General features: G+C 29.5%; 1 protein-coding gene across 2 annotated transcripts in view; it reads right to left on the minus strand.

Annotated features, from left to right (window-relative positions):
- Positions 1–3,263: 3,263 nt before the first annotated feature.
- LOC110282813 (uncharacterized) overlaps positions 3,264–15,918 on the minus strand; it is a 60,701-nt gene continuing 48,046 nt past the window's right edge. The window contains exons 2-5 of one of the 2 annotated variants that reach the window (XM_087159286.1): positions 8,469–8,591; positions 6,870–6,972; positions 5,458–5,564; positions 3,264–3,451 (exon numbers count right to left, since the gene is read on the minus strand). In XM_087159286.1, the coding sequence (XP_087015412.1) occupies positions 3,395–3,451; positions 5,458–5,564; positions 6,870–6,972; positions 8,469–8,591 (390 nt within the window). In that variant the 3' untranslated portion in view covers positions 3,264–3,394. The remainder of the gene's footprint in view (positions 3,452–5,457; positions 5,565–6,869; positions 6,973–8,468; positions 8,592–15,918) is intronic. The other variant, XM_021146905.4, reaches the window with a different exon arrangement.

Raw genomic sequence — 15,918 nt, forward strand, 5'->3', positions numbered from 1 at the left:
TGAGTCTTTTCCGGCCTCCGGGTGGCCAATTTTTCCATTTTTGAGTGTTTAAAATCCGATGTTCCATTGATTTAGGCTTAGAGTATCAGACCGCCATATTAACGTGTCATCCACTACAAGTGGAATCTTTCGCTAACTTTGCTTACTTATTTTAATATTATTTCGATCTCATTCTTCGTCAAAAACATTTTATTGCAAACGCCTATGCAATTATCTATCTGAATTTATTAAGTTTTTTAATTTCCGGCTGTCTGGTACTTTTATCAGTGTTTACATTCTCATTAGTTTTTTATTTTAATTCCACTTAGGTTCTTGCAATGCTTTTTTACATTATCTTACATATGTTAGGGCTTTATATTTATATTTTGTGTTTAATTTTTGCTTGCCATTAAATTGTTTTTTATCATGTCTTTGTGTTTTACTATTTTACAACTAATATTTCTTAAGTATCCACATATATTTGTACAATGTTCTGTTACATGTTTATACATAGTTTAGGGTCATCACTTAACTAGATTTGCTGGATTACTGGTTGACAATTGTTTTGCTTCAATATCATCAACTGGACAGTCCCTGGCCATATCATCTGCTGCTGTAACCAAAAATGCTTTTAACAATTTAATCTTTCCTTAAGTTTACAACTTTTTCATCATAGTGATTCCCTATACCCAATTAATTTTTATTTACTATCCCTGACCAAGTGTAAATTTGTCAATAACAATTATTAATTTTACCAATTTTAATCATGTCTTAAACATGTTTTGTATTTACCAATGTTTCTATATTGTGCTCTCTTTTCTAAATGTGCTTATCACAACTCAACATAAATTTTCTGAGTTTTTTTATCCCTCATTAGTAGGGGATCAACTAATTTAGCCTGTTTTCTATTCTTAGCTTTTCATAGTCTAATACCATCTTTTTTATAGATAAAATTTTGTTCACATGCCACCACTGGTTGCACCGTTACATATTCAGCTTTTGTCCCGTTTGATCTATTTTAAACTAATCTCTTTATCTTTTGAGTTTTAATAGTATTTTATTGTTTTAGTAGTCTGTTTAATTTTTAGTTTAGTATCACATATCAAAATTTAAAGAATTTTCATACTCGCTCCGACCATCGGACCGTTATTTTGCTTCGCGTTCTTTTAGGTTCCTCTAATATCTGACGCTTATCTAACTAATTATGATACCAATCAATCAAATTAATGTTTTTTATACTCGCTCCGACCTCCGGACCCACTTTCTATTTTCTTGTTTTTACAGCTTTAACAAATATTAGTTGCCTGTACTCAATATATTTTGTTCCTCATCAACATAACCATTATTTTCACCACTCGCTCCGACCACCGGACCCATTTTCTAGCGGTTAGTACTAACTGTTTGAAATTTATTTGAATAAGAACCGCATACAAAAAGGATTCTGCAAGTAAAACAGGAGAAGTTTATCAAAGAAATTTAAAAAAAAGCTTTCTGGATATATATTTATTCCACAATTATTAAGTTTTGCATTTCTAATATTATCCATTGCGAAAGATTCTTGTAAGTAATTATTTTTTGACGTATGGTAAAATATCAACGAGAAATGTTGCCATAGCTGTATGGCAAAGGTGTACCATAAACTATGGAAAAATATTTCTTCATAAACTGTAGCACATCTTAGTTTTATGGCAAAAATTTGCCATATAAAAAAATGCCATAGGATATTCCTATGGGGTTTTGCCTATGGCAAAATTTTGCCATACACTTATGGCAAAACTTTGCCATACAAAAAAATGCCATAGGATATTCCCATGGGGTTTTGCCTATGGCAAAATTTTGCCATTCAAAAAAATGCCATAGAATATTCCTATGGGGTTTTGCCTATGGCAAAAATTTGCCATACATGTATGGCAAAATTCTGCCATACGTATATGGCAAAAGTGTATGGCAAAATTTTTGCCATAGGCAAAACCCCATAGGAATATCCTATGGCATTTTTTTATGGCAAACCTATGGCAAATTTTCCTAAGGGTATATATATATATATATATATATATATATATATATATATATATATATATATATATATATATATATATATATATATATATATATATATATATATATATATATATATATATATATATATATATATATATATATATATATATATATATATATATATATATATATATATATATATATATATATATATATATATATATATATATATATATATATATATATATATATATATATATATATATATATGTATCTATATATATATATTATATATATATACATGTTCAAAATGAAGAATAAAACAAAGAAAAATAATAGACAAATGAAAAAAAAGGGGGGGATATAATAAGTAAAAAAATAACAGACAACAGTTTAAAAAAAAAAAAATAAAAGGATTAAATTTTATTTAAAAAACCGGAAAAAAAAGATATAATATTTTTTTCAGCCCACACGATTATATCTGCAAAGCAGCAATTATATCCGCAAAACTCTGTTTCGTGTGTATAATCGTGTGGGGTGAAGAAAAGATTATATCTTTTTTTTTTCCGGTTTTTTAAATAAAATTTAATCATTTTTTTTTTTAAACTGTTGTCCGTTATTTTTTTACATATTATTCCCCCCCCCCTTTTTTTTTTCATTTGTCTATTATTTTTCTTTGTTTTATTCTTCATTTTGGACATATCTAATGAGTTCTGTTTACTTGAAGCTAAAGCGCATTAAATGAAACTTATTGTTTTTCGTAACTTTCTTCGTGTTTTCTTGTATTTATATATATATATATATATATATATATATATATATATTATATTTAATAATACAAATTTACATGTTCTGATTTTTGTATTTCAGTATATTTTTAAGGCTGGAGAAATGAACTTTTTTTTCTCAAATTCATGCCGATGTTGTTCTTACTTTACGTTCCAAGTGTTTTTTAGGAGTGTAGTATAGTTATTATTTATATAAAATAATTAATTATAAACTATAGTTATTTTAATTTTGATATAATAATTTCTTTTACATTCACTGCCTTATACATTTATACTAGGAAGAAAAACTAATGATGTTTTTTAATGCTGTCAAGCAAGTCTTTTAGCTAAGTAGAGATAAAATGTATCGCAGGAATTTTAATTTTAATTTAACTGTTCTGTGTAGGGTTTAGCTAGGTTAGTATCAAGGGCATTTAAGCAGAAGTAGGGTGACATTCCATGGTTTGAGGTACTTTAAATTATATGAGATAATATGTCTGTAAATATCATAGTAAAATAGACTGTTTTAATATTTGCTTAAGAAAAGTACTCATTTTTTATTGATACATTTTAATGTGCATGCTTTTTCAATATAATCTCATTTGACAACGAACACGTAACAAAAAATTTTCTTTTACACAAAACCTTTACAAAACTTCAGACACGGCACTTGAAATTAATCCTTCTTGCTTCATGCAGGCATACTAAAATACACGAAATCCAAGTTTTTATTAAAAATAATTCACTACATCTATTAAGTATTTATAATAACAACTCACAATTATGCTCATAAAAGTAAAATCGCTGCATTTTTTTCAATTTTTTTATATGTTTGAAATATTTAAAAATAGATCACGTGAAAATATCTCATTATATTATAAAAATATGTTCAATGTATTACATTTTTAATTTACAATCATTGTTTCAAAAATCATTAGGAGGCTCCACTCTCTATTTGCTCCAATCACTACATTGCTTCTTATTTATTATTTTTTTCTTGTCATACACCAATATCTTTTCCAAAAACGCAAAACAATTTGCTTTTAAACTGTATAATTAACAATTAATAATAAGCTTTATGTAAGAATTTTTTTTAAATATGTTAATCGCATCTAAATAGACGATTAGCTAGACCTAATTAAGCAATTACAGCCTACAATTTAACCTAAGGAATATAGATCGTATGACTCAATAACAAAAAATAAATAAGAAGTAATTTTATTCGTTGGCCAGACTTATAACAATAAAAAAAAAGGAACGGTTTTTATCACTCTTTATAAATTTTTTTTTAAAATTTCAATATAATGATTAAGATTTATATCTGGCAACAAGCAATCTCTTTCTTTTGCTACTTAGGATTTACATCTACATGAACACAAGCTTATAAAATGAACAAATAAACAAAATTTTCGTTTAGTCTACGAACTAAAAAAGGCTCATTCAGTATGTCAAATTTTAACTACGTAATTGCACTTCAGCGGGTTACGGATAGACAAAACATGGTATTTTTTCCTTACACGTTTAACAGTTAATAAATTTCGAACTAATTGTCGAATGTTAAATTTTTTATTTCATCATACTCCCTGCACTTTTTTTCCTATAGATCATCTTTTTCAAACTTTTAAATCCTTTAGTTTTTTAAAGCAAAACAAAATGTAACTTAAAGAAAAAAAATAATTTTAATAATTTGCAAAAAGACACTTACAATTGCAATAACTTTCGAACAAACTGGAATTTCGAAAAACATCCTCTTATGGCCGCTTTATCATGCCAAATTTCAAATATGTTAGTTCAATTCCGGTAGACTTCAGAACGGCCAGTTTGGTAGTTTTTAGGCCAAATTCAACAGTTAATAATCTCGAGCTAATTATGGAAAATTAATTTTTTACTCTTACCATCATACTCTTGGAATATTTTTCTACTATTCTTCATAATTTCAAGTTTCCAAGGGTTATAGTTTTTGAACAGCGAAACAAGCTATAACGTTAGTCTGAGAATTAAAACGGTGGTGGACTCTACGATATTATGGCTTTTTTAACATAAAAACAAACAAGACACAAGTAGGTTAATTCAAATTTATGTTGTTGTTTCTAATGCCACTTGCCACGCGGGCAAGCCTGCTTGGTGAAACCGAGCAAATTTAAGGCAGAGTATGCGTTTCTTGCTTCTCAGTGGCGCCATCTATGGCCAAGAATTCGACTTCTGCCACATCATACGTCTCACGCGTTTATAGGGCGCACCCATTTATATATCCATTCATTCATCGTAGATCGTAATTTTGACCTGAATCAGAGAACGATCTCAGGGATCGAGGACTTTGGAACATGGAGGACTTTGCGACTCGACATATTTAACGTGCATTAGTCACTATGCTACACGGGGAGTCTTCGGCCAGCGGGGTTTAAACCCACGAACTCTCGGACATGGGCCCAGTGCCCTACCGACCAGGCTATCCCGGCCCATTCAAATTAATAAAATAAGGTGTAAAATAGTTTTAAAAATAAGGTAAAATAATTAAGGAGCCATTACTGAATGACTACCAGTAATGTTTTGAATAATTTTAGATGATATAATGTTAAAATATATAGTATTAAGAATTTATATATAGAACACCCTGATGTAAAGAACATCAAATGATGCGGTGATGTAAAATCTTTGCATTAGATGATATACGCATATATAAATCGTGACATTTTTAACATATACTCACTCTTCCTTTAAATACACACTGGAGGCCTTTGTTTGGATGACATGGAGGAAAGCTTTCATATATTTGGCCTTCACTTTGTAAAGCGTCCCCAGGAGAGCACTTTTTGCCTATAGAGTAAAATCAAAATCACTTATCCATTCTCCACTGTAATAAGTCTTTGTAAGCAGAGTCTGGCATACTGCGTTTAGGACTTAAATTAAGTTTTAACCGAATAAGAAGAAAATAAGTTTATTTGCAGATTTTTTTCCACAGACTTTCCAAATAAGTACGGATTGAGACAAATCAGAAATTGTTTTGTATTACACCGAAATGTCTTCTACGAAACACTCAATAACATAATTGCTGGGAAGGCAACAGAGATAGTGAAACATAATATTTGGCAGAGACTGGATTTTGATGGGAATCTTCCCCTTTTTCCTGTTGCTGTGCAATGGTTCCAACTATTATTGTTCTCGTGCTGGTTTACCTAACACCGCAAGAAAAAAAAATAATATAACGATTGTATTGAACAATAAATGTTCTAAAATTGAAAATGCTGGAATGAAATGATCTTTCTTTTCAACTATAATTCTCATAGTTCCTCTCATTTTTCATATAAAATTCTGATATCGTACAAAGATTATGTAGAAGATTAAAAATAGAGAATATTAGCGCTTAGTCAAAAAATAATTTTTCTTTTGATTGGTTTAAAACGATCCCATTGTATAGTGAGAAAAAAAGTATAATCGAAACTACTCGAATATGATACAATTTACAGTAAATTCTGGATCCTAGGAACTCCAAAAAGTATGGTAGATTTTGCTTTAGCATTTTGGTAGTAACTTTATGCTGAAATTATGAATCCCTCTTTATTGGGCAAAAGTCATCTCGATTGTCTCCTCTTGGACGATCATCACATAAAATCAGGGTTATAGGAGTCTTGTAAGTTTAACACGCTTCCATCAAACAGTGCTTGAAAACTCGAAGTTGTGCATTTTGGAGACCAGATTTCGAACTTTTAATTCGAATTTTCGGAAGTTTTTGGTTATGAAATGATCCCGCAAGATTAACGTAAGACTATTTTTTCAAATTAAATGGAGGATGCTTTAATTTTCATTTCTTTCAAAATAATTCAAAGACTTTAAATATTTTCTCTACTGCTTAATTTCAAATGCCAAAATTTTCGATTTTTTTTACATACTAAAATAAATTTATGCATTTTTATTCTTTATGCAGGATCTTGCAAAAAGTCTAAATGTGTTATAACATTTCAAATGATATATTTGAGAGACCATTTCGGAAGCTTTATGATATATATATATATATATATATATATATACAACTAAAAAACATATAGTTTTGTCAGCGTTTGCAGTATGCGATCTCAATTATTACTTAAGTAGTATGTTAAGTAGATAGTTATCATTCCATACCTTTGTGCGCAAACGGCTCGCAGGTCAGTATTCCATTCAATTTCACGCAAGCATGACCTTTGCCACATATCGCAGTTTCTGAACAATCTTTACAGAATACCAGCTATAAAAGGAAATTACAAAAAAAATAGAAAAATGTAAATATATTTTGCTGAAAATAAGAGAGAAAAAAAATATTTAAGGAACACATACTAATATTAACGAATTGAATGCTTGACAGAGTTACATATAACATGAAATGGGTGTAATGGAGCGGTGGTTATTTCTGTTTTTGTGGTCTTTGGTCCTGAAGTAAATACACACATCTGATAAAGTACTGCCTAGCATTTCAGTTATAGTCAGATTTCAGGACAAATGGCAAGCTAAAAGCTTAACTTTCTTTTTTCTGATAATTTATCTACATGTTTCAAGTGTGTGAGTCTAGGGTTCAAGCTTTGGGACAGATTTTAGGACAGGCAGCAAATTAAATAACATTAATTTATCTTCCCAAATGAGTTTGGTATTTCATTTGAATAAATGGTCCTGGAATAATGTCAGAGTAGACAAAGTAGACAGTTTTATTGATAGAGATACCAACCATTGTGGTCCCACGAGCAATACAGTTAGGCTACAGGATGACAGAAATATACCTTTAGATAGGTTTGTACCAACCGGACAGCACTTCTTTTAAATGCTTTGTCAAACCTGGTATTCTACCGGCTCTCAGTTATACTTTTTTGTTCCATTGGTCAGATATTATGGACATTTTTGTGTAATATAGAGGACTGGAACAGCAAGCAAGCCTACTACAATTCGGCACGTCAAACGTAAACGGTCGATTTAAGAATCATTAATGCCAATTAGCTAATGAACATTTTGTTTAATAAACGGAAAATTTGTTTTATAAGCCGTAAGTAACACTATTCGATAGAGTAAATTCTAATTTATAATTCAAAATATTTTTTAGACAGTGATCAAGAGGCCTATTATAAACACTAAAATAAAGAATTGGAAAATTAAGGCATGAGAGTAATTGTTTGGAGTCGAATTGATAAAAAGGCCATGGTCTCTCAAGGACTTTGGTGCCGGGGCTTGAGTAAATACATTATGTACTTTTTTCCTGAATTTCATATTTTAATCACTCAGTGTCTTTTGATATAAATAAAGTGTAGTAAAATTAATTAAAAGCATTGTATTTTTGATTTTTGTGGATTATAAATGTAAAGTGCACATTACGTTTTTCATATCATTTAAAATTTAATACCTTATTTATAATCCACTTTTATATATATTTATCATGTTAATTGTGTTTTTAGCCGAATCAGAAGAAAGAGAAGTTGTTTTGTATAACTGTTTTTAAAATTGATTACTTAAGATATACAAAGAGCTTCTACGTGAATAATTTTTCTTATCTACGGGATTAACGAATTAATTACACGCGATTAATACATGAATTAATCATAATTTCTAAGGCCTTAAATCTTATTCAAGCTTTATTTCCAACAAAATAGTTTAATGAAGAACAAAATAGTTTAATGAAGAACAAAATTTAAATGAACTTACATTAAGTTTGAAGCTTAACTTTTTAATTATATTAAGGAATTGAAAAAAAAAACTTACATGGATTAGTACGCAAAGGGCAAAGAGGAAAACTAAAGCGGCTTTCATTTTTAGAAAAAATGAAAAATAGTACAAGCAAATAGTAAGCAACAGAGAAGATGATAAGGCTTTTAACATCTGAATCTAAATATAAAGGCAAAAAAGCGTTAAAAAAAAACTGTTAAAATTTTATACTTCTCAATAAACTTGGTTTTCGGCCTTTGTATAATATTTAGTACAGCACTTCTTTTCGATTCTTCTTTTAAACATCTAAGCGAAATGATTTTTGTTAAGTTATTCTGTTAAGTTTAAGTTCTAAAAGTTGAGATTTCTTTGTAGAATGGCCCTTTTTGTATAAAAGATCAATTAACCTAAATGATTTTGTTTTGTTTTGTAATATTAAGGCAGTGCTATGACAGTTTAAAAGTGTCTTAAAAGATATAATTGTTTATTTTACAGTTTTGTTATTTAAATAACCATATGAAGAGAATAATTTGTTTTGTTCAGTTGGCACTATTTCTAAACAGATTGCTGTTTTATTTCACTTTTATTTATGAATGTTCCTTTTTATGATTCTGGAGTTATTCGCTTTAAAAAGTTACCCGCATATTTCTTTTTATGGGAACATCAAGTTCATCCACATGAATAATTTAATAATTTTATTGTGTTTACTTTTGTTTGAGAAATCAATAAAACAAATTGTACGTCGTAGAGAAAATCAACTTACAGCTTTAATTTTCAGCTATAATGTGTAAATGTTATTCCATATCTTAATATTATTCTGTTTATTTGGAATAAGTTTATGAATTGTAATTAAAAAAATAGATAGTTAATAACAAGTCATTAATAATAAGGCTATTTTTCCCGATTTTCTTAAATAAATTTCCAATTAATATAGCTTTTTAATACGAACTTATTTTTTTATTTCAATTTGAATACCTATTACTAAAATTAATTATGTATCTTTGGCGCCAATAATAATATGACAATTTTTTGCAGTTTATAAATACAAATAAATACAGTTTCCGCATTAATTTAGCATACTGATACAAAACTTTTTTTAATTTCAATTTGTATTTAATACCAATAAATTGTATATCTCGAAAATTGTTAGAAACGACACTAACATTTTTATAATAATTTATGACGAACGAAATAATATCGTTACTTGTTTCGAATACAGTAAAAGTCACCAAACTATAATTGGCTTTAGTAATACTTAATTAAATGTGGTATTAAATACTTCTGGTATTGCCATTATAAATACTTCGGTAACGAGTACCTATTATACCAAGGTGCATAAAATAAGTACTGAGGTAATATAATTTTTACCACCCCCCGAAATGAATAAGTACCCCAATATCACTATCTTACGCATTATGGCACTTAATACACAACCTTTATTTTTTAATTATTTGTTGTGTATTCCGGTGCGTCTTCTTAATATTAGATTTACCATAATCTAATAATAATCACTAAACGAAAGATTAACAGTATAACATATAATATCATTTAAAATGTGATAATCAGAATTTTCCATAATTTTTCCATGGCTTAATACATAACTTTACTTTTATTTCATAAGATCTTGTTGAATTTCAATAATTTAATTTTATAAAGACACGCCTTACAATCGCAAGTATTAATATAAGAATCACGGGGTTTTATAAACTTTTTAAAAATCGAATTCAGTGAAGTATTTCCTTTGCGTTGAGTAGTTATTAACGATTATTGAAGTTATACTTCTTATGCGACTTCCAACAAGGTTGCGTTAAACGTTTAACGCTAAATTTTTATTGGCCGGGAAATCACGTGGTAGGAACCAGTTTTCCCTCATTCATTTCCATATTGTTTTGGTTCTCACTAGCATAAAAATAATAAAAGTATTGTTTTTCTATAAATATTTTTTTAGTTTGTTTTGATACACATACAATTTAATAGGGTAGTATTTTTTATTTTCAAATTTAGTGGATAACAATTGTAAAAAATGAGTGAAAATAATCCCACGGACAATGTGATGGATTTAAGGTTATGTCAAGATACGTCTCTTGTGAATATCAATTGATTGTTTCTCTTCTGAAATAACATTATGACGCATTCACATACATTATTAATACAAATACATTTTCCAGGGCGAGACGATGAGGCAATCACAAGCACTTCCACTGGTCCACGAGGGAAAAATGCACAATATTACCGTGATTACAGAGCACGGAAGCGAGCGGAGCAGGAAAAAAGAGTCGTTGAATAGAACTAGTAATCCTTCTACGACTGCTGATTCTTCTACAATTAACGTCGTAGGTAGCGAAGTTTAACTTCTTCCGTGCGGAGGGACTCCACTCACTATTTTTTTTTTACTTGTATTAACATAACATAGGAAATCTATGATTAATATTTTGTAAGACTATAGTCTTCCAGGGCTCAATTAGATAACTTTATCTATATTTCATCAGTCTTGTTGAGTTTCCACTATTTAAATTAGTAAAGACCAGTTTCACAATTGCAAGTATCAATAAACGAAACACATGGTTTCATATTCCTTTTAAAATACAAATTGAAATTATTAGCGTTGATTTTATTTGGGATAATCTAGCATATGAAACCACAAATAAATAATTCATAAACTCGTGCAGTAAAACTAATTTTTGATTGATTAGTGATGCAGGCTACCAAATCGCCTTATTATGAAATATTAATCAAACCTTATAGATAACTCATTCTTTGGAATCACCTGACATTGATCCAATAGAGCATTTGTGACCCTACTTGGAAAACCGAATTCATGCTGCCATGCTACCCCCTCTCAATGTGACGGAATTGCAGGACCAGTTGGTGAGAGCTTGGTACCAGATACCTCAGACTACCTATCAGCACCTTGTGGAATCAATGCCACAGCGGGTGCTAGCAGTTTTGAGGGCTAAAGGTGGTCCTACATGTTATTAGCAGGGTGGTCATAATGTAATGACTCTTCGGTGTATATGGAAATAATACTGAAGAGCAATTTGATGTTGAGATATATCTCTTGAAAAAAAGTGGTTGAGCCTTATATTTTCTCAAGCCCTTCATTTTATAAAATATATAAATGATAGTTTGTTTGATTAACTTAGCAATAAGTTATTTATTTATAAGATAATAGAAGGAAGATTAATGAAAGGAAGAGTTTGTGTATGTGTTCTTCTTATTACTCCTAAAATATTTTCGCTACTGTCCTGAAATTTAAACAGTTGATGGAAGGATAAATTTCAACCAAGACCTTAAAAACCATTAAAAATTTTAAATTTTTAAAAAATTTTCCGGAGGAAGGTTTGAATTTTTTTAAAAAATATGTTTAGTATCGGCATTTGTTATAATTTAAAATGTGGACAGTAATATTTTATTTACAAAATATATAAAAAATAGTAATGTTTGTTAGTTTAAAACTCTATTTCAATAGAAAAAAAAATCATTGCATGTTTTTGGGTGTTTAATTTATTCTAATTCAATACGTATTGTTCATGATGCTTGTTGAGTTTAAAAGCATACGTGGGTTGACGTCATCCACTTAAAAATTTCGCACTTCTCTGACACAACGCGATTATTTTCATAATATTTACGCTTTTGAAACGTGTTTTCTCTTAAGCCAACCATGAAAATTCAATGGTTATTGAAATAAATTTAAATATCAAGTTATTTATCAAAGTACAAATTCATCGTCAAAATTGCTCAAAGTGATAAGTATTGACTATCAATAACAAATGACATTTTCGGTGCTAAATGACATTATCATAAGTTAATCTTTATCTTGATGAGTTGAATTTGTAAAAATGTAGCATGCTTAATAATTTATTTGCCTTTGTTTTTTAACATAAAGTCATCGAGACAGGACACGAATAATAACAAACTGAAATAGAATTATTTCAGTTCTATAAGTTGTGTAAGATTATAAATTTCAGTTTCTTACATGATAGTGTAGTGTTGATTAGTATCGATTCATCTATTCTTACCTTTTTTAATCCTGTGCGATGAACTGGAATTCGTTTATTTTGTAATAATAAGAGAAAGAGTTCGAGTGTTCGTCGATTTCGTACATGATTGTGTAGTGTTGATTAAAATCGATTAATCTATTCTTACCTTTTTTTTTAAATCCCGTGCGAAGAATAGGAATTCGTTTATTTTATAATACTCGTACACTGGTGAACAAAATTAAGAAATGGAAAGCATTTTCGCACATTCATTCGCACATGTAAGATACCCGCACACCACTCCATGTGTTTGACAATGGTTCCGTGAATGCCCAGAGGTACAGGCAGGAGGTCCTAGAGCCCTATGTGAGTCTTTTCAGGGGCGCTGTTTGCCCTGAGTGCATTTTTATGGACGGCAATGCGCGACCACATAGGGCACTCATGGTTGATGAGTATCTGGAAAGCGAGGATATTCAACGAATGGATTGGCCAGCCAAATCCCTTGACCTGAATCCTATTGAACATGCTTGGGATGCTCTTGGGAGAGATATTGCGATGCGCCAACCTCCCCCCCCGAACCATTCTGGAATTAAAAATTGCCCTGGTGGAAGAATGGGAGTGTCTTCCACAAAATTGAAGTTGTTTTGCTGGAGATTAGCTGGCACTTTTTCTGCACCAACATCACAAAGAGAGAATATGATAGGATTGTAAAATGTCCGAGGTCCTTACTATCAGCATATTATAAACTTATATAAAGCAATTTTAATACAAACAATATAAGCTTATATAAAGCGAGAAAGCAATATTATTTAACACATTACTATAGGGCATTAGCCGGATATTAATCTCCGTATCCGAAGCAAGCGTGGCAGAGCCTAAACAACACCTTCTAGAAGAAGGAAGGCATCAGCGCGGATCAATTTGGTTGACCGATGTAACGAAGTGTAACTGCGCAGTAGATGAAAAATAACAAAGAAGTCATTACGTTCAGGGTACTATGCCGGCGGAAAATGTGGAAAATACGAAAAATGCCATCAAATACCAAAAATCGCACGCACGCACGCACGCACACACACACGCAGATATATATATATATATATATATATATATATATATATATATATATATATATATATATATATATATATATATATATATATATATATATATATATATATATATATAATTACTACCTGTAGAGCCGTGGTGGCTCAGGGGAAAGAGCGCTCACCTTCTAATGAAGTGCACCGGTTTCGAAACTTAACGATGGCTGCTCGATAGAACTTCGCATCCGACTTGCACCGACCACAGGGCGGATGAAAAATATCCATGAATCATTGGTTAGAGTTTCCTTGCCGTCAAGGCTAAGCGTGAAAAGTTTTCATGGTTCAAAATTAGAAGGCTACAGAGTTGAACATTGGTAGTACTAAACTAAAAATTGGGCCAACTGCTTAACGACGGTTATAATATAGAATAAAATTCCTACTTATTACCAAAATGAATTAGGCATCATTGGCGTCTATAATAGTTTGATTTTCTCTTAAACGAATTAGTTCCATTTCACCAACATAATTTTTTTTTATTAAGCCCCATTGAGTGAAGTGATTTTTCATGATTCCCTTAAGAGAATAAGTACTTTTTCTCCATTTCGTAAAAAAGTTTTAAGCATAAAATATACGTTTAGTAATAGACGAAAAAAAAAGCATTATTTTGAAATAAAAACATTTTAAATTGAAATAATAGGTTTCAAAACTTTCTTATGTGCCCAATTTTGTAAGTAATTAATGTTATAATTAAAATAACTGAAACAGAAACAGTTTCAACAAATAATAAATGTTATTTTCTTTGATCAACAACATATGTTATTTTCCTACATTGCATCCCAGGTTTCGAAATCATATCATTAGTTTATAATAACTTTAATCAAATAGAAACATTTTAACAATTGTTTGCCAAAGAATAGCTAGCGGGCTTTGACAAACATCTAATTGACATTAAAATATTTTTCAAGGAATAATTGGTGATACACGTGTCAAATTATTCTTTTATTTCCCTTTTGTAACCTTAACATCATTTAATTGCATGATGCAAGTTTATTTAATGACACTGCACAACATATTTTTATTTATTTTCGTCTTTTAGATGAAACTATGTGATTCCTAAGTAGGTATTTGATTTATATATCAAACCCAAAATGGTGGAGAAAAGTCCCCAAGCTTATGGTGAATTCTTGAAAACCTCCCATTTAATGTATCTAAAGCTTACTGTTCATCTTTTGATGCAAAATTTTTATTAATTATATTTTTCATACTTTTTTCATTATTTTGCATTAATTTAGGTCAAAATAAGTGGGAAATATTATATTTAGCATTTTAATAGGTTATAGTAGTGTTTCCCGAAGTGTGGTACGCGTACCCCCAGGGGTAAGGGAACAATTTAGCGGGGGTACGCGTTGTTATGTGAAATATCTTGCAATAAACAAAAATTTCAAAAAATTTTTACTTAAAAACAAAACTAGCCATGAAAATTTACGATTACGTATTTTTCTATTGGCTATTTTTTGCAGAGTTAACAGTTAATAATTAGTGGTGTCAACAGTGGTGTCAACAATCAGTTTTTATTTTTAACTCTTGTGCAATTTCTTTATAGTAAAAAATACATTCATTTCTTTATTAGTGGTACACAACGTCACGAAAAATTCAGAAAGGGTACACAAAAGTCATAAGTTTGGGAAACACTGGATGAAATACAGCATGAAACGCCGTTGTCTTTTTCTGCGCTAAAGGTAAAATCTTCCAAACACGGCACAATTCCAGACAATAATTTTTCCAATTTGCACTTATTTGCTGTTATTTAGATCTAAAAGAAAAATTATTCATCATTGAAATTTCTTTAATTTATAAAATAAATTATTTATAAATTTTTGAATATGAAGGGAAAAAAATTCAAACTACTTTTTTTTTATTTTTGTTTTTTAGTACAAATATAATTCCGTTAAACTGTTTTCTTTCGACTGTTTTCTTATAATTAAAAAATACCAAAATATATTTTTGCTTGTAATTAGAGTGTAAAAAAAATGAACTGAAAGGAACACCGATGCAGCATCTGCGTCAAGGAATAAATTATAAGAAAAAAAATTGTAAGATAAAATATGCATGTTTCTTTTCATATATTTGATGTATATTTTATTTGTAATAGTTATTATATACACACTATCACTTATGAATTTCAATATATCAATAAATTTTTTTCATTTATAAAAAGGAATAGAATAGAAAATATAAAAAAATAAAAGTTTGACATAATGTTTTCTTCTCATAATTTCTGAATAATATTATAAGATTTTATTTTAAATATTCCCATCGTCAAAATATCATTGCCTCACATATAATTTCGATTGCCTAACAGATTTTTTTCTACCAAATATTAGATTGTTTTTTTTAAATTAAAAAATAGCAAAAATTGTCCCATCTGATCCAAAGAACTAATGAAAGCGTTTCTTCGTTGTAAGTTGTGATTGTGCACTGCTG

This window comes from Parasteatoda tepidariorum, chromosome 3, assembly GCF_982258835.1.
Source record: "Parasteatoda tepidariorum strain Cologne lab strain chromosome 3, Ptep-v5.0, whole genome shotgun sequence".
Lineage (NCBI taxonomy): Eukaryota > Metazoa > Arthropoda > Arachnida > Araneae > Theridiidae > Parasteatoda > Parasteatoda tepidariorum.